We start from the raw sequence: 19720 nt of genomic DNA, 5'->3' as shown, positions 1-19720 counted from the left end.
TGTTTTCAGGTGAAAACTTGGATTATGTTTTGGTCCTCAGAGCCACAGAAAACAAGACTTTTTGAAAAGCTCCAACTATGTCTGTATCAATCAATCAATCAATGTATTTTTGTATAGCCCAGTATCACGACAACAGCTGCCTCAGAGGCTTCAAGATGTTACATTGGTCGGTAAAAATAAAAACAGTGAATAAGCATAATGGTAATATGTCAAATTCACAGTAACGAGACAAAACGAAGCAACCACCGCCTTAGACCCTCACATCCGGCAAGACAAAACTCCAGAAACCCAGTGGGAAAAGAATGTATGTGAATGGGGTGAACACAACATCCTGACACAAACAACAACACAAAATAAAACATTTCCACAGTTTATCATTGTTAGTCAGAACTTTGGATCTCTGGTTTTCATTGAGATTTCCTGTTTGAGTGAACAAGCGTTATGGAAATGATGATTATTACAAAGCCTGTTTGTCTTCTGTACTAATGATGCGTTCAATGTGCTTGTTCAAAACTGCAATTATTTCAGTTTCGCCTCATTGATGGTGACGCCAATAGTGAGTTTCACTCAGAAGATGAGTTGAAGTTCTCCTACACTCATTTGTCCCTTGCTTTTTATTCATGTGGAGCATCGCCAGTCCTCCATCATTGCATAGCGGCATATTAACTGCATGCATGTTCAAGATGGAAATGATCAGGGCCCTTGGAATGAAAAAAAAAAAATCCAAATTAGTGCTTTGACTGAACATAAAAGGTTCATTTTGCATAATTAGTTAATAAATATTCCAGAAGATGCAAAGCCAGTTTTTCATTAATTCAGATACCAAGAAAAAAATGCAAGACTCAGACAAAGAAGTATTTTCAGACATTCAATGTGAGTCGCTAATGTGACGCTTCATCGTTTGACCACCCGGGCTGTTAATTAGATAACTGTATTCAGGCAGAACATTTGATGCCTATAATGAGAAGTCAGGATGTCCATCACGATGTTTTCCAAAACTGTCATGTGCTGTTTAATAATGTGCATAATTCCCTCTGAGGATTAAGGAAAATGTGGATATTCTACTTTCCTTTTGGGCTGGTTCTGCATTTTGAAGAGTCTGCACTGAGCATTTGGCACCTACCAGACTGTTTGAGAGAGAAGGTTAACTATGTTAGATGCGTCTGTGACAATGACAATGACTCTTTTTCACAAGAGGAGGGGAAATGTCAAAACCACAACAGAAATGTTGAGCCTCTGAGGATCTGTGTGCTTTGTGTGAAGTTGGCTCAAAGGCAAGTACAGACTCTCGTTCTCTCTTTCTTTCATTCTCAGCAATCCTGTTGAAATATCTTATACACTATTAAGCGCTAATATCTGACTTTTAACAATTAAAAACTACCATAAATGGAACTTAAAAGCTTTTTTTAGAATCTAGGAAAGTTTGTTTGGAGTAAAACATGCCTTACATGCCCAAAGAAATGTTTGAGTGAAGGTGTACTCGTAAAGTTCAAATTTCTCTCAAATCCTGGAAAACAATCTTCTAAATGGGCAGTCCAGCTGAGTAATAATGTAATTTATTCATTGTTGTTGATTTGGAAGACGCTTAAAGAAATGACCAAAGTTGCAGATTACAGTCACTTATGCTGTTTTATGAAAACATTTAGGTGGGGAGCTGTGCTCTCTCCTCAGACTGGGTGTGATCATATTGTCTCTGGGTAAATGATAACACGTTGACCTAAGCCTGGTTCGCTAGCAGTATTAGCAGCAGTCTTTCCACGCGGACTAATATCCAAATGTGTGAGTTGACTGTAGCTGTGCGTCACTCCATTTTTTCCCGATACAGCCTACATGCTTCCCTTGTTTTCATTTTCTGGATGAAAGTACTGACAAACCGTGCTGATGTGACCCAGTTTGCTTACGCTGACTATGGAGGTGGCAAAAGTCTTCAGATACACAGAGAATTGGTTTTCAGTTCCAGCCTGCTGTACTGGAGGCCTTAAAATCATGAGACAAGCGTAGGATACATACATAGGAGGATAATAATATAGTTCACAGTTGAATCAGTACATTTTCATTAGAATGTGAATAAAATTGTATATAAGTGAATCTCAGCATAATGATTTAGAATGTGATTAATACAGTGGATACATGAGTGATCACAGCATAATAGTAAAAGTGTGAATATGTTATACAACAGTGTGTGCAGACTTCTGAGCATCCTTCCTCCTGGTCGCCTCTTTTCAGCGTTCGTCCAGAGTCCAAAGACTGAAGGCAGTAAAATCCAGAGGAGAAGCTTTGACCCCTGGGATGAACTCAGTCCTTCACTTCTCCAGGCCGGAACACTGGAAAAGTTCTGGAACCGCAGAGTTCCACGGTCAGCGGTCAGAAAACAGAACTTTAACACAACCAGGCTCAGACAGCTGATGGAGGAAGATCTGGGCCCGTTAAGAACCTGCTCTGTTCTCTTTCTGCTGCTTTACCACAGTTTATTGATCTGCTCCTTTCTGACCGGCTGGGATTCGAACCTGGGTCCCTCACTGGAGGACATGAACAAGTTAGTGTGTGAATACTTTGTCTTTTTCCTTTGCATGCTTCTGTATTTTGTGTGTTTTAACATGATGGAAACAATTAATAACACATCTAACACTAGGAATACCAGGATTTTCTGGCCTACCAAGGAAACCCAGAGGGGCCAAAATGGTCCCTGGTCTTAACTGCGTAACTCAACGGCCACTCCTGGCCCTTCTTTTCATTTGTAAATGCAGTCGATACCTTCCAGCTAGTTGGTTCATGCATACCTCTGAGGGGGAGGAGGAGGCTTGAAAAGAGCCAGGGACTACTTAGAGATTTCCCCCTGAGTTTGGCAGAGAAGATTCTTTCCAAACACAATGAACTTTTTTAACCGCCACAAATTGTGATGAAACTCCCAGGGTTTGACTGGTTTGAACCAGTTGAGACTGACAGGATTCCCGCAATCTCCAATGTTTGGAGTTTCTTTGTTGCAAACTGCATTTGGTCCTGCAATCCAGGCAGGCACATCACCACAGACAAACAGCTGTCCCCAACAAAGTCTCGCTGCTGTTTCTTGCAGTGCATTGCAACAAAACCAGACAAGGCTGGGACAAAGTTCTGGGTGGAATGTGACCTGAAGACTAAATATGTGTGCAGCATGATCCCCTATGCTGGGAAAGACCCCAGCCATGCCTAGACTTGTACTTCTCGAGACCGGTCTTGGTTCCTTCATAACATGCAAACTTACATTTCAGTCCCTTCTCTTGTACATTAGGGGTATTTGTTTGTTATTTTGTTCACAGTGGGGGAAAAAGAAAACCTCGCCTGAACATTGATGTATGTGATGTATGTGAAGACGTTTTAACTTATTTAATCTGCAAATTATCTAAAGAAATCTTAATGAAGTCAACCACTCAGGATCTGGCTGGAGTGGGTTGTTGGTAGTACCCTCTAATCTGTCAGTTTTTATTTATGTAAGGATCCCCAGCAGTCTCTTCAAACAGAGTGGGTGGGGTTCTTCCTGAGGTCCATTCTCAGATGGACTGTAGTTCAGAGAACAGGCTGAATGGTTTGTGTGAGGTCCAGAATTTATTCAGAAACTGCACAGATCCACATGTCAGCCTGTGATTGACGTTCATCAGTGTTGGTTCTAAAGGGACGGTCTGATGGAGTCTGGCTGATGCATCAGTGTTGGTTCGACCAACAGAGACGATGTGAGCCTTACAGGAAATGGATGTAAAGAGTGGATAGGAGAAAGCATGAAGATGTGGACCTTTTTTAATGTTGTAGAATCAAAGCTAACCGAGAAAAAAAAGAAACGCGGGAAGTGGAGTTTGTTCATTTCCAGTAGACGTCAATCTGTCTCGTTCTCCCACTGTCCAATCAGAACCCTTCACAACCTCCAGAGTTACAGCAGAATATATTGTTTCCCATGTAACCTTATTTCTGAATTAATATTCCCATGTAAACATGAAGCAGAATACTTTAATTCTGAATAATTAATTCCCAAATAAAATCCATCATGTATGCGTGGCCAGTAATGTAGTTGTGCCTCGACGGTGGACTGGAGCCATGTTTTCATGAAGCGTCTTCGTCCTGTCGGGGTTTCTTTGGGTTTGTTTCTCAGATTTTCTGACTCATTTTCTTGTGCTGCCTCTTTCATTTATCTGCTTTCCCACATCAACGAAGCTGTCTTTCTGTTGAAGGAGCTGAATCGGACTGAGATGTTTTACCTCTGTCCTGCACCCCACAAATCTGATTCAGTGTACACACCAGTCAGCCACAACATTATGACCTTCAGCTTTTTCTACTCATCTTTTCTTTTGTTGTATATTATTATTTGCGCACGCAGGCCATGTACCAGATGCTGGACCAGTGCTTCGTGGGCCTCATCTTCTCCTGCTTCATCGAGGACAAGAACACGAAGACGGGCCGCGTGCTGTACACCTGCTTCCAGTCCGTGCAGGCGCAGAAGGGCTCCGAGTACGAGCGCGTGGAGATCCCGGTCCACGTCGTCCCCCGCGACGCCATCGGCAAGGTGTGCCTGGAGTCCGCCGTGGAGCTGCCGCGGATCCTGTGCCAGGAGGAGCAGGACACCTACCGCAAGATCCACAGCCTGGCGCACCTGGACCCGGTCACCAAGATCCACAACGGCTCGGTCTTCACCAAGAACCTGTGCAGCCAGATGTCGGCGGTGAGCGGCCCGCTGCTGCAGTGGCTGGAGGACCGGCTGGAGCAGAACCGGCAGAGCATCGTGGACCTGCAGCGGGAGAAGGAGAGGCTGGAGCGGGAGCTGGCCGCTCTGTGAGTCCGCTGCAGGGCTCCTCTGGAGGACCGGCCGGGGGAGGACCAGCAGGACCAGCAGGACGTCATGGACCTGCAGCTGGACCACATTCTGCCTCTGCCTTCTGTTGATCTCTTTGTACAAACTGAATGTGAACTGTGAAATCCAGAGCTGGAAATCCAGATTAAAACCTTGATTCACTGAATGGAGTTCACTTTTTTCTAGATCTCGTTTAAAGACCTTCAGGACCAGCCTGGCTTTCACACTCTTCTCCTCAAAGTGCATTTCCACTCTGAGAAAATTCACAATCTGGCCTTAATCTTCAAACGGGAGTTATTTTGGTGATGATTAGAGGGTAATTTACACGTGTTTCACTGCTCTCAGCTTTAAGACAGAGGGAATGATTTCAAATGAACTGTACAGTTTGTGCTGTTGTCACAGTGATTCTGACTCCTCTGAGTCTGTGAAGCTTTCAGGCCTCAGATCATAACAGATGTGCTGGAGGTGGATTTCCTCATGTTTAATCAGCTCAGCAGCCCTCAAGAACTAATGTTTTGTTTTATGGACTGACTGGATTTTATGGAATAATCTGATTTAAACAGAAATACAAACATGTTTAGAGCTGAATGTAAAATAAATGTGAATAAAACACTTTCAGTTGAAAATACAACAGAGCTCAACTTCAAACATAACGTGTTGGACTCTTCTAAATGAAGTAGATTTGTGTCCGCATAGCTGAACAAAAAGATGAGTATAACCATTGCTCTGTCTTATTGGAGGATATTTTTGGATTAGATGAGAAACCTTGATGAGTCCCACAAGTGAGAATTTGCAGTTTTCAGAGGAAAGACAGAGACAGAGCTGTTCTGACTTCAGGGAGGCCTGATGAGCCACCCTGGTGGTGGTTGGGAGTAAAGTTACTGTAAGTATTTTTGACCTCCTGAGGCTGGAGATGAAGACTTGATATCAGAGGTTTGGATCCCACAGCCGACAGGCCACCACAGTCGGTCCCTGAACATGACCCTTGACCCCCATCAGTGAGGACTGTAGGATGTGGCTGCCTTTTAATATTTATTGAAACTAATTGAACATTTGCCAAAGTATGTCACGCTACATCCTGCAACATAACACAATATTACAGCGGTGCCAGGGGAAGAAAATGAAAATGAACACTCCATTTCATCAAAGTAGTTGTATTCCACACACACGCTCAGCGTCTGTTCCTGCTTCTCATTTTTGCAGGCATTAATCGATTTAAAGTTGAGTTAAAACTCCCTGAAAAACACAGAAAAGAAGAGATTCATGGTTTATAGATGTATATTTATGAATGTAAAACTTTACTACAATAAATAGATTCATAACGGACTTTTCCTTTATCTCCTCTGTTAAAGAAACAAAATAAATAAATAAATAAATAAATAAATACATTTAAAAAAAAGCTCAAATAACACATTTGCATGAAGTTTTATACATACGTCCACAGTTTGATAGTGGATCTCGATGCCAGAAAAGATGTAACGAACAGAATGAACAATATTTCTCTTATTCTGTACATTTTCATAAAATGCTTTATCAGGTACATTTTAAGCAAAAAACTCTTTACTGAGCTGTATTTTATGGAGAGAATTCCATGAAGTGATAATATATGGTTTTGTGATAAACTACCTTTTCACCCTTTGTGTTGTTTTCTTAATAAAATATTAATAATCATTCCTTTATTTCCGCTTCCGGTTGTGTGACGTGACGGAGGGTTACTTCCTGGATACCGTTGCTACAACATTAGTCGCCGCGTCCTCGTTTCTCGCTCGGCGCCGCCGGTTTCGTCGTTCTTCAGTCGGATCAGTGAACTGAGAGAATCATGGCTTTTGCTCCGCACCACCGCCGAGACGGAGGCGGACTGTACAGCTTCTCCAGCCGGCCCAGAGCGGTGGAGAGCCGGCCGCGCTACCGGGAGCCTCCGGCCGCACGGTGAGTCTGACCGGGGGCCATGGCCACCGGGGCGGGGGGGGGGTCAGTAAACTGAATATAAATGTATCCTGGATCAAATATGCTTGTGAGGTACTGTTTGATTACTTGTGCATTGGTTGTCAAACTGTGGGGCGGGGGCCACCAGAGGGCTCCAGGAGGAACATTAAGATCAGGGGATGTCTTCTAAAAACTCTCACAGGTTAATTTTACAAAAACAAACATTCTCATGACTGAACTGGCTCTTTTTTTATTGTCAGTTCAGTAAACAGAAGCAGTGGTTGTTAGGATTATATTATAATGTGAAGGAGATGAGGAGAAGGTGTGACAGAAGCAGAATAATTCATATTTTCCACTGGAGACCAGCAGAGGCCAGAGTCTCCTGAGTGAAGTGATCAGCCTCACTGTCTTGACAGCAGCATGCAGCGTGCTCATGGGAACATCATGTACGACCGGCGTGTGGTCAGAGGGAATACCTACGGCCGACACGTCCTGCCTCCAGTGAGTGAGATCCTCGTTCTGTAGCTTCGTCTGCGTCGGCCGGCCTCGCCTCTCAGTGTTCTTTGCGGTGTGCTCGTGCCAGACGGGTCGGCCGGACCCCGCCGAGACCCGGAGGCAGCCGACCGTCCGGCAGAGGAGCCCGGCTCAGAGAGCAGCCAGGGAGCAGTTGAGAGGCAGCAGCCCTGAAGCCCTGCTGGGCAGAAAACACGTGCACATGCAGACAGGTGCTCACAGCAACGGCGGAGCGGCTCTGGCCCGCGGGCCTCGTCCTAACGCTTGTCTCCGTGTCTCAGAGCGGTACCTGGAGGAGCTGAGCGAGGTCCTTGTGTCTGAGAACGCGGAGTGTCAGACTGACGCTTTCCTGGACAGACCGGCGTCTCCGCTCTTCGTCCCCGCCAAATCCGGCAAAGACGTGGCGACTCAGATCGAGCAGGGAGACGTAGGCTGCGCTGATTTCATTCCACACTTCACTGATCAGACACTCTCAGAGCCTCTGACCCCGGAGGGTTGTTGAGGGACTTTCTGACGTGTGTGACTTTTTAGAATTAGTTTGAATAAACACAATTATTCATAACTTGGCTGTAAAGTTAAAGAAGATTAAAATCACTCATATTTATTCATCAGAAGTTGAAAATGAAGCCTTGTTGGCACATCTGCACTGTTTGGTAGGATTATCCTGCCGTCCTGCAGTATGGTTCAGTAGAAAAACACACTGGATGTGACAAGAACAGGCTGTAGTGAGTTAATAAAGTCCTGATTAATTCTGCATTCATGTGAAACATTTATAAAATGTGTAAAACTCTTATTGGAGCAATACAAGCAGGAAAAGTGTGGCTCAACACTGGTTGTAAAATACTCATCATGTGCTGCACTTACACAGAATTTCCCCCCAGACATCAAGAAAACACTGGATGAATGTATGATTGCTGCGTTTTGCTCTGCAGCTGTTTGACTTCGACGTGGAGGTGCAGCCCGTCCTGGAGGTCTTGGTGGGGAAGGTCATGGAGCAGTCTCTGCTGGAGGTGATGGAGGAGGAGGAGCTGGCCAGTCTGAAGGCCCAGCAGAGGACCTTCGAAGAGCTGCGAAACAGCCGACTGGCGGAGGTGCAGCGGCTGCAGGAGCAGGAGAGACGCCACAGCCAGGAGAGAGTACGTGGCTACAGAAGACCCTCTGATGATCCAGCGCTCAGACGTCAGACCTCCTCAGTTCCAGCTTCGCTTCAGACCGGACTGAACGCCGCAGATTAAGTGATTTACAGGACTGTGGTTTTAAGCCACCGTGTGTTTCTTCTGACTTCAGGAACGTAGGATAGCCCAGCAGAAAGAAGTGCTGAGGAAAGAAAAGGAGACGGCGGAGAAGATCGCTGCTCGGGCGATCACCCAGCAGTACCTGGCCGGCCTGCAGCCCGCGGTCTTCAGCTCCCTCAGAGGTCACGGCTTCTTCTACGACCCCGTGGAGAGAGGTCAGCTTCAGGACAACTTCAGTACAGATACAGACTCTCCTCAGTCAGTCCCAGACAGACTTTATCAATCACAGCATGTGCCAGTGTGGCGGCCATCTTGGATGAGGACATGCTGCTTCACCAGTGCTTTGCTGGAGGAAAAAAAATATTCAAAATTCGCTGAATTTTCTTGGAAAAATACTGTATTAAGGCTGGTTATGGGTGCAACTAAAACTTGTTTTTAGAGTTATATTTCTCTTCATCTGTAATGTGCAGCAACAATATATTTGTTTCCCAGCTCTGGTTTTGTGCTCAAGATGTCATCAGTTATGCTTCTGATTTGCAGATGTTGAGACTAATTTCTTGCCGTGGCTCATGGCTGAGGTGAACGACACTCTGAGGAAGAGATCTACAGCGAGGCAGACGCTGGACAGTGAGTGATTACTGCCGTTTGACACGTTCAGAGGATGTCGAGTAGCTTCTGCTTCATAAACTCCTCTGGTGGAAGTTCATCATGACCGACCCGTCCTGTCCTGTTTCAGATCTCATACAAGACGTCTGCAGGAAAAGAGTGGAGGCCTTCATGGAGCTGGAGGCACAGCAACACACAGACGACACATAAACACTCCAAAATGATGACAACTTTAGCTTCAGTGTGTATTGTATGGGAACGCATCAGTGTGTGGACGTGAGGCATGAAGCTGGTTTTGTTTTTTTAAACGGACCATCTCTGAGCTGAAAGAAAAACCACGTGATTGTAATAAATTTAACTCGCAAAGCAAAAGAAGAAACAAATTGGACACATGACTCATGATTATTTCGACTAAGTTTCCAAAAAAGTGAAATATTTCAACGCATTAACAGTTCTGATGACTCTGGAAACAGTGAGATGATGAAACAGTCCGCTCATCACATTAAGAATGAGCTGATGTCTTGGGAAAAGCTCTCAGATTCTGGGTTTATTAATTGAGAATCGTTGCATTTGTTTGAGTCAAATGAAATTTTCAGTAGCATCCCACTTTTTTTTAGGAGTTGGACTTTTACTTTTTGTTCATCTTTTTGGTTGATATATCCCAAAAATAGCTAAATGGAAAGTGAAGTACATCAATGAAAACTGAAAGAGCTTCTTCATTTGGAAATTGAAGCAGAAACTGAACTTATCAGAATCACATTCAGATAAAACATTAATTGTTGGAGAGAAAAGCAAAAGTGAAAGGAACATAAAGCCGGGGTGTGGTGGACGGAAGCAGCAGAACCAGGCCTGCTGCCAGAGACATTATGAACAGAGCAGGCTGAATGTTCACTGGAAACAGCCAGTATTGAAACCAGCAGCTCGAAACAGCAGAATGATGATACTGCACAGTGAGCAAAGGAAAGAATGGGTCTATTGGAGGGATTGTATTTTTCAAATGAGGACATTGTAATATTGCACACGGGTCAGTATTGTACAAGTTTAAAGTTACTGTGACCCCTTAGAGTTCAGGAAGAGAACAGCGCTGGGAGTAAATGTTGCTCTCCTTTTTTGGGTCATACAGGCCACTCAAAGACGGGACACAGCCTGTGAACTGTATTTATTTTAATTCATTTATTTATCTATTTTTGTAATCACTTGTATACAGTTCATATATATAGTTTATATTCTCGCATATACATCTGTTAATAAAGTATCAATAATCATAATTTAGAAGAAAAACAAAGCGTGTGTTGAGAATGCGACGTGCCAGGCCGAATAAAACACACTCTCTGAATTTGTGGCAGAATGTCAGGAAGATGTTCTGACTGGGAGTAAATGAGTTCAGTTTTCTGAGTGGGTGCATCGTCCGGTGGCTCTTCCTGGAGATGCCCTCGATGTCGGAGGAGCGCCTCGGCCGGGTGTAAAAACAGTGCCCAGGTATTTGTATTCCTCTACAGTCTGGACTGGTGAACCGTGGATCATTTGTTGACATTCAGCTCCAGGCGGGAAGCATCACACCATCTACAAACTGCTGCGGAGCAGGTCTGTGGTGCAGGACGGAGCCTTCTTAAATCACTATATGAGGCTTTTCTGCCACTTGAGCAGCCCCACAGTGTTTAATCACATCAGTCTGATCACATTCACCCATTCACTCACACATTCACACACCAGTGGAGCCAGCTGCCATGCACGGAGCCCTCTGCTTCCCCGTCGCCACGGCGACTCGTCAAACCGGGGCTTCATCCATACCGTCTTTTTAAAGTTGCGGCTCACGCACCAAACTCCAGGTGGAGCTACTCCGAGTTAAACCAGCTCAAATGAGCTGCTGTGGACCTGGACACTTCTGTCTCAGAGCAGATGGACTCTCGGTTCAGGGTGAGACTGAGTTTGATGAACCTGCTGAGAGACGGAGCGCTGGACTCCACTTCAGGTGTAGAGACTGTTCAGCCAGGTTCAGGTTTATTCAGGGTTCAGGAAATATTTTACTGTTGGTGTTGATCAGACTCGGTCAAAATTCTGAGTCACTGAGAATGTCTTTTTTTTTTTTTTGGCTTACATCTGTTTCCAGGAAATCATGACTCTTCATCTTCGGTTTCATCCAACCTCAAGCAAAAACCTTCCTCGAAGTAGGTGACTCCTCAAGACTGGTTTTGTATTTAGACGTGTTTTAAACCGCCGAGCAGAAGATACTGAAGAATCCCCTGCTGCATCTTTGGTCCTCTTTAGGTCTGTTCACACTCCAGGCCAAGCTGATGAAAGTTCAGCCAGTTTGGGGCGTGGCCTCTGGGTGAGGGGGCGTGGCCTCCGAGCTCGCGCAGCTTTTTCATGTATGAACCGAGATGTCTCATGTATGAGACACCGGAGACTGCGTCTACAACTGTCACACTTATTAGCAGTTAATTATGTGCATCTGATTACCAACATTTAAAATGTTTTAAAACTGAAACTGTGTTCAGAGCAAACCTTGTTTTCTTTTTTTTGCTTGTTTTTTGTTTTTTTAAATGAGGTGTTTTATATTTTGACCAATAGAGTTTATGTGTGTGTTTGTGTGTCAGTTCCTCAGAAGCAGGACATTCCAGCAGGAGAGACACTGGCAGCTCCAGCGACTCTGACAGCAGCTCTGGGTCCGAGTCGGACAGTGAACGCACCGCCGAGGAGCCACTCCCACCGTCAGACCAGCCACAGGTGGCGTCTTGCTCCTGGGTTTTGTGTGTCATCAGTATAAATGCTGCACGTTTCCTCATGGTGTGTTTGTGTGTGTGTGTGATGCAGAGCAGCATGGAAAGCTGCCTGATGGCCCGGCTCTGGGCCGTGGTGACTGGCAGCTGGGGAACTGGATCCGGTCCAGCCAGCAGAGCTCCGGCGCTGAAGGCCACCCCCCTCCCCCCCCGGCAGCCAGTCAGGGCCGCAGGGTTCTTCACACCAAGCGGAGTCTACCCCCGACCTCGGCGGTCCCCAGCAGCACAGCGAGAACCTTCCGGACAGACACCAGCAGCACAGTCTCCAGAAAGCCGTCCCTGCTGATGGGGACGGACGCCGCGGTTCCAGGAAACCATCACAGAGCACTGCAGCCGGCGGTCCGGGCGCCGCGGCGACCGCTCAGACCAGAGACTCCAGCTTCACAGACAAAGCCAAGGTCAAGACGAAAGTCGGACTCGGCGGGAACTCCCAGGACAAGGTGTCCATTAAAATCCGTCTGAAAAGGACGTCTTGTTGTTCTGTCCTCCCGCCGGCTCTCTGTCCATCATGTGGTGCTCCACATCCAGACCGGAGCTCCTGCCCCGCCCAGAGTCCTGCTCCGCCCGGCCCGCCCTCTCTGGCTCCTCCAGACACAGGGAGTCGCAGCAGGTCCAGAGCGGCGCCTTGTGAAGCCAGCCGCAAGCGCCTCAAGCAGCCCGGCCGCACGGCCAAGGCCGGCCGGGGCCTGAGCAGCAGTCCTCCGTCCCTGCTGGTGAGGCTGGACCTGAGCCTGCTCTCCAGAGTCCCTCAGACCCCCAGCAGCTCCCCCCAGGGGCCCCCCGGCGCCGTGAGGCCCTCGGCAGCGGTCAGGGAGGCAGACGGAGGGGACGCCTCTGCCAGACACGCCAAAACCAGCAGCAGGCACAGAACGCCCAACGTGAGGGAGAGCCCGGTGCTGCTGGACGTGAACCCAGTCCGGTCTGTCTTCATGTGCGGTTTGTCTCCTTCCAGGGTGACGTGGAACATCCCGCCGTCCCCAGGAAGAAACGGAAGCTGGAGAACAGCAGTACCCCAACTGTTCCTGCCAAACCAGAGTAGGCCTCCTCCAGCAGTCGGCTTGTTCTCCAGGTTCGTTTGCTCTTCACCGAGCGCTCTGATCCTCCTCCGCAGAACGTCCAACAAGCCAGCGGAGGCGAGGAAGAAGACCAGGAAGACTTCACAGCAGCCCGCCGCCTTCAAGGACACAAAGCCCCAGAGCGGCTGTTCAGGGAGGAGTCCCGAGTCCAGCGGGGAACTGGCGAGGAGCAAAGGCTCCAGCAGAGAGAAGAAGAAGAAGAAGAACAGCGGCGGGAAACACACCGAGCGTCCACTCAGGGCAAAGGTCTTCAGCGTTGACCGCACGTACTGGTAATTACCACGGCTTTCATCTGTCGTCAGTACTGTGCCTTGTGCTCAGCAGAAGCCACCAAAGACGAACCCGGCCGCCCCGTCGCCTTCACAGCCCACGAGCCACGCTTTGACCAACCGGCCGCTGCTCAGGCCGGAGGAGAGGTGAGACCAGGAACAGCTTTCCTCTCAGGAGGTGTTTGACCAGTGGAAATAAAACCCTGAGAGCAGAGACGGCTCTCGCCCACACTTCTGAATGAGTTTTATCAGCAAATGAAAAGCTTTTCACAGAAGTGTGTTGTTCCGTTGGGACGGAGTCAGAGCAGCAGAGTGAGACCGTGAGGCCCAGAGATGCTGCAGCACGGAGCCTCACAGCAGTTCCCACTGCTTCTGCATTTATTTCCAAGACTTTGTGGAGACGGCAGACTGACCCGGGTGTCCGCTTCCTCCTGCAGGCGCTATCCGGTCAAGCATTACATCAAGGAGGCCAAACGGCTGAAGCACAGAGCAGACGCAGAGGTAGAGCTCCTCTTGTTGGCGTCTTGCGGCTGCTCTGTGGACTCACTGCTGTCCCCGCTTTGTTTCCCGCCCTGCAGCCGGATAAGCTCCGGAAGGCCTTCAGCTACCTGGAGGCGGCCATGTTCTTTGTGGAGAGCGGCATCGCCATGGAGAAGGACCCGCAGATTTCTACGTCCTCCTACACCATGTTTGCGGAGACGGTGGAGCTCCTCAAGTATGACCGGCCGCCGTGGCCGAGCGCCCGCTGCGCTGCGTATCAGATGTTCAGAACGCCACTTCCTGCCTCCTCTGCAGGTTCGTGCTGAAGCTGAAGAGTTCAGGGGAGTCTTCCTCCTCTCCCTCAGAAAAGGACTTCTTGTCTCTATGGTGAGAAGCAGAGGACCGTGTAGCACTTCACGTGTTTTCAAGCTTTCCAGACAGACTGAAGAAGTGTGTGTGTGTGTGTGTGTGTGTGTGTGTGTGTGTGTGTGTGTTCTTGTATTTCTATCCTTGTCGGGGCCAAATGTCCCCACAAGGATAGCAAAACGTGGAACGACGTGCCTTGTGGGGACCTTTTTCCGGTCCTAAGTAGGAGAAACAGTGTTTTCTTGACCATGTTGTTGTTACTGAAAAAAGTAAAAGTGCAAAAACATTTCTTTAGGGTTAGGCTTTATTGTGGTGTGGGTTAGGGTTAGGGTTAGGGTTAGGGTTAGGGCTAGACATGAATGGGAGTCAATGGACGGTCCCCACGAGGATAGAAATACGAGACTGTGTGTGTGTGTGTGTGTGTGTGTGTGTGTGTGTGTGTGTGTGTGTGTGTGTGCTGTCGGAGCTGGACGCCGTCCTGGGTCCGCTGAGCCTCTCTTCAGCCATGAGCTCCATGGTGCGGTACACCCGGCAGGGCCTGCACTGGCTGAGGCTGGACAGCCACCGGGGTTGAGGGTTCCACGCCGGACCAAGCCGCTCCTGGGTGTGTTCAGCCGTCCTTCCTTCTCAGTTCGGACTCCGTTCAGCAACAACACTGATGTCTGTAATGCTGGAAGTGCAAGACGGTGGTCCCTGAACACACCGCCAGTTACCCAGAATGCCGTTGGTAGCCTGGATTATCACTTGATTATGTGATTGTTTTGCACAAACTGACACAGATGAGATTTGACTTCAGGACTGCACAGTAACCAGAAAACCCAGGTCTTAAGGACATTTTGACTCGTTCACACATTTGTAAATAGATATTTAAATCCTGGAACGTTTCTGTCTTTCAGAGTGAAAGACTGGACTTACTTTGACCTTGTTTCTCTGACGGGGTCAGAAGTTAATTCAGGCATTTCTGTTCCACATGGCCGCACTAATTTCATTTGCTGCTGCTCACCAAATCCTAACTGTTCAGGAAAATAAATCAAATATTTACCAAAGTGCCGTAAAATAATTATATCACGAATTTCCATGTTGGAAAGTGGTTTTTTTTTCAAAGCTTCTAAACTCTGTTCTCAGATTAAACTATGCTCAGGTTGGAAAAAAATAACCAAAAATGAATCATTGACATGAAGAATGAAATGACTGAAACAATCAAACCGTGACCTGCGAACAAAGAGGAGAGATTCTGTCGGTTCCCTTCACATCAGGCCTGTTTCACTTCAGGGTCTGCAGCCACTTGCTGATTGGAAATACTTCATTTAACCCACGTTTGAAGAGTTTCTGGTTCCTTTAGTGATTCCTGGTGTCCACTGGCTGTCGACAGGTGAGGTCTGTTAGCTTCACGTGATAACGCCGCGTTGTGTCGGCGAACTGATTTTCACACTGCTGTCAGTCAAGATTGGTGTGAGTGAGTGTGTGCGTGTGTGTGTGTGCGTGTGTGTGTGTGTTATGGAAAGGAGGGGTGCTGTGTGAATCATGACTGTTTACGTTGGCGGGACGCTCAAACAGCCCGAGTCTTCTCATTTCTGTTCACCTTCTTGTCGGCTGTCGGTGCCTCATTTTTTTTAATTATTCTGCACAATTAATGATTTACTGGGAAAAGTGTTTTGAACGATGCTTTTTCCCCTCTCTCTTTTTGTGAGATTTATTTAAAGGTGCATTGAGGAGTTTGCACGTTTTGTCAATCAATCAATTTCAATTAATTTATTTTTGTATAGCCCAGCATCACAACAACAGCTGCCTCAGAGGGCTTCAAGATGTTACATTGGTTGGTAAAAATAAAAACAGTGAATAAGCATAATGTTAATATGTCAAATTCGCAGTAACAAGACAAAACGAAGTAACCACCGCCTTAGACCCTCACATCCGGCAAGAAAAAACTCCAAAAACTCAGTGGGAAAAGAAGAAATCTTGGGGAGAACCACAATATGGAGGGATCCCTCTCCCAGGGATGGACAGCTTTGGCAACAGCTAGCATGAGACAATAAGAAGTAAAGCCTAGGACTGTGTTGAGTACAGTCCGTTGGACGGTCCAGCACAAGAACCACGGATCCCAGAAGTAGAACTGAAGCCAGTCCGCGGGCAGCACCGACAGGAGTGTCCTCCCGGTCCGGCCGGAGCTTGTTCGTAGGCCCTCGTAATAGTGGAGTCAGCAACTGAAACTGGAGAAGACTCCCCCTCGAAGGGGGGGACAGCAGGTGAAAAGCAATGAACAGACTAAAGGGAATAACATTCAGACATTAGAGGACAGGGCTCAGTGCACCGTACTTCCCACAGCATTCTAGCTCCTCGGGCAGCTTTGTGGATAGTTTAGTATTTAAACTAGTATTTAGTTAGTGTAGTTTAGATAGTTTAGTTTAGTTTAATTTAGTTTAGAATCCCTAGCTGACCTGATCATAGGCTGCATTGAAGAGAAACGTCTTGAGCCTAACCTTAAATGTGGAGACTGTGTCTGCCTCTTTGACACCACTTGGAAGCTGGTTCCATAAAAACGATGCCTGATAGCTAAAGGCTCTTCCACCTAATGTCCATTTAGAGACTCTAGGAGTCACCAGTAACCCTGCATTTTGAGAGCGAAGTGCTCTGATTGGTTGATAAGGCGTTAAAGCATCTTGGAGATAGGTCGGAGCCATCCCATTTAGGATTTTGTAAGTCTGGAGAAGGATTTTAAATCTAACTCTAAACTCGACAGGAAGCCAGTGAAGAGATTTTAGAACGGGAGTAATGTGTTCACGTCTTCTAGTTCCGGTTAATAATCTGGCGGCCGCATTTTGAACCAACTGAAAGTTTTTTAATGCACTTTTTGGGCAGGCTGCGAGAAGGGAGTTGCAGTAGTCCAGTCTAGTGGAAACAAATGCATGGATGAGTTTTTCTGCATCGCTTCTAGGTAGAATGTTTCTTATTTTAGCTATGTTGCGCAAGTGGAAATATGCTGTTTTACAAGCCAGGTTGATGTGTGCTTTAAATGAGATATCCTGGTCAAATAAGACCCCGAGGTTCCTGACAGTAGAGGAGGAGGATACACTGACGTTATCTAAGGTGATAATCTGTTCAGATAGACACTCTCTCAGTTTATGGGGGCCTAGTATAATGACCTCTGTTTTGCCAGGATTCAGACGGAGATAGTTCGTAGTCATCCAGGTTTTAATTTCTCTGATACAGTCACTGAGTCTGTCTATTTGATTAGTTTGATCAGGTTTTATAGATAAATACAGTTGTGTGTCATCTGCATAGCAATGAAAATTGATATCGTGACTTCTAATTATGTTCCCTAAAGGAAGCATATATAACAGAAATAAAATTGGCCCGAGCACAGACCCTTGAGGAACCCCATAACTGACCTGGGAGCACGGTGAGGACTGTTGGTTAACGTGAACAAATTTAGATAAATAGGATTTGAACCAGCAGAGGGCTTTTCCTCTGATGCCGACCTCACATTCTAACCTCTGCAGGAGAATATTGTGGTCAATTGTATCAAAAGCTGCACTGAGGTCTAAGAGAACCAGGACTGAGACTAGACCTGCGTCAGCCGCCAATAGCAAGTCATTAGTGACTTTAACTAACGCAGTCTCAGTGCTGTGATAAGCTCTATATCCTGACTGAAATTTCTCAAATAAACTATTGTCCTGTAGGTGGCGGCAAAGCTGTTTAACCACGACTTTTTCCAGGACTTTTGAAATAAAAGGGAGATTTGATATCGGTCTGTAGTTGGCCAGAATATCAGGATCGAGATTAGGTTTTTTCAGCAGTGGTTTGATTACTGCGAATTTAAATGACTGTGGCACATAGCCAATTTCTAGAGACATATTTACTATAGTTATGATCGTATTTAAGATAACTGGAAGAATATCTTTGAAAAGCTTAGTTGGAATTGGATCTAGGAGACAGGTCGAAGTTTTAGAAGACATTATAATCAAAGTAATCTCAGCCCCATTTACTGATGAGAAACTATCTAGTATTTCAGGTATTTCAGGTGGAGGCAGTGGCTGGATTCCCGGAGCTTGATCTGAGGAAAGCGTTTCACTGATTTTACCTCTGATGGTTATGATTTTATCATTAAAAAATTTAAGAAAGTCATGGCAGTTTAAAGATTCTGGGATTACTGGTTCCACTGCAGTATGACTGTTTGTCAGTCTGGCTACAGTGTTGAACAGAAACCGAGGGTTATTTTTGTTTATTTCTATTAAACAAGAGTAATATAATGTCTTGGCTTTAAAAAGAGTTTGTTTATAGCTTAGCAAGCTACATTTCCAGGCCTTCAGAGATTGTTCCGATTTAGATTTACGCTACAGTCTTTCTAATTGCCGAGTTTTTTGTTTGAGAACACTGGTTTCAGAATTAAACCATGGAGCAACGCGCCTGGGTCGATTGGTTTTCAGCTGCAACGGAGCCACTAGGTCAAGGGCAGATTTTAGTGAGTGCATAGCACTGTCAACAAACTGATCACTATTATCACCACTGGTCAATAAGCTCATTTCTGTGAGTTCACTAGATAATGCAGCAAATGCAGGCTGGATCAAACTGTCAGCAGAATCATCCACATGGATGTTAAAGTCACCTATTATAAGGATCTTGTTATGAGTCAATACTATATTGCTTAAAAACTCTGAGAACTCAGTTAAAAAGTCAGAGTAAGGACCAGGAGGTCGATACACAATAATTAATAGCACAGCTTTTTGATTCTTCCAATTTGGACAAGTAAGCATTAGTATTAAAGCGATACTTCAACATTTTGGCAAATTGGCCCATTTAGGGCAATTCCCTAGTCATTTAGAACAGCCTACTTACTTTTTTTGTGAGGGCGATCTGTTGTTTATTCAGCGGTGGGTCTGAGGAGAGCTTCACGGCGGACATAATGGAAGTGGACGGTACATTTGCTTCCCTCGTCAAACTCATCAAATACACAATCCAACAACCCCAAAACAGTTTGGTGGACACGTTATAATCCGCACATTCACTACGCTGTGGAATATTAATGCAAAATTACGAGATTGAGTGCTTTTTTTGCGAAGATTGCTGAGACGGAACTACTTACTAAACAATTTGCCAAAATGTTGAAGTATCGCTTTAAGCTTTCAAAAGAGTTGAATTTAACATTAGTTTTGGGTTTAAGAAGAAGACTGGAGTGCGATATCACTGCCACACCTCCACCTCCACCTGTTGATCTAGCTGTTTGGAAATTAACATAGGTTGGAGGGGTACATTCATTGAGCCTCACATAGTCATCTTGCTGAAGCCAAGTTTCTGTTAGAGCAAGGAGATCAATGTTATTGTCACCGATAAGGTCATTAACTAACAGAGATTTAGTGGCGATTGCTCTAATGTTTAGTAGACCACATTTTATGTATTGTTGTGCTGTGGGTTCTTGGAGTGTTGTGGTCTCTTCCGGCCGTGCGTGGGTTTGACGCAGTGAGCACAACAAGGATCGTCTTTTCCAAACACTTTATCTACTTCGGTAGAAAAACAAGGCAAAAACAGGCTTTTACAACGGTGTCCATGGATTGGGTTGGGTTGTGGTGTCTGGCTCAGACACAGAACGGCAGATCAGTCCGTCCATGCAGGGAACCATCAGCACCGTACAACAACAAACAACAGACTGAACAGT

At 46.1% G+C, this 19720-nt stretch overlaps 3 protein-coding genes across 3 annotated transcripts; all 3 read left to right on the top strand.

Moving 5' to 3' along the window:
* Positions 1-4333: 4333 nt before the first annotated feature.
* On the top strand, positions 4334-4861 carry LOC115383378 (lys-63-specific deubiquitinase BRCC36-like; the record flags this gene model as incomplete). The annotated part of the gene is made up of 1 exon (XM_030085561.1): positions 4334-4861. A coding segment is annotated over one exon (468 nt), but the record flags the coding sequence as incomplete, so codon positions are not given.
* A 2519-nt stretch (positions 4862-7380) lies between these two features.
* On the top strand, positions 7381-9449 carry LOC115382991 (radial spoke head protein 3 homolog B-like). The gene is made up of 6 exons (XM_030084997.1): positions 7381-7467; positions 7537-7682; positions 8188-8391; positions 8543-8705; positions 9031-9117; positions 9227-9449. Exons 1-6 carry the CDS (start codon positions 7458-7460, stop codon positions 9304-9306), a joined length of 690 nt encoding a protein of 229 aa, XP_029940857.1. The 5' UTR covers positions 7381-7457; the 3' UTR covers positions 9307-9449.
* Positions 9450-13246: 3797 nt separating this feature from the next.
* On the top strand, positions 13247-14769 carry LOC115383377 (AF4/FMR2 family member 4-like; the record flags this gene model as incomplete). The annotated part of the gene is made up of 5 exons (XM_030085560.1): positions 13247-13368; positions 13659-13722; positions 13800-13936; positions 14017-14088; positions 14521-14769. Coding segments are annotated over 5 exons (516 nt in total), but the record flags the coding sequence as incomplete, so codon positions are not given.
* Between the last annotated feature and the right edge of the window lie 4951 nt (positions 14770-19720).

This window comes from Salarias fasciatus (genome assembly GCF_902148845.1).
Source record: "Salarias fasciatus chromosome 7 unlocalized genomic scaffold, fSalaFa1.1 super_scaffold_4, whole genome shotgun sequence".
NCBI lineage: Eukaryota > Metazoa > Chordata > Actinopteri > Blenniiformes > Blenniidae > Salarias > Salarias fasciatus.
This window is presented reverse-complemented; position numbering and strand designations above follow the sequence as displayed.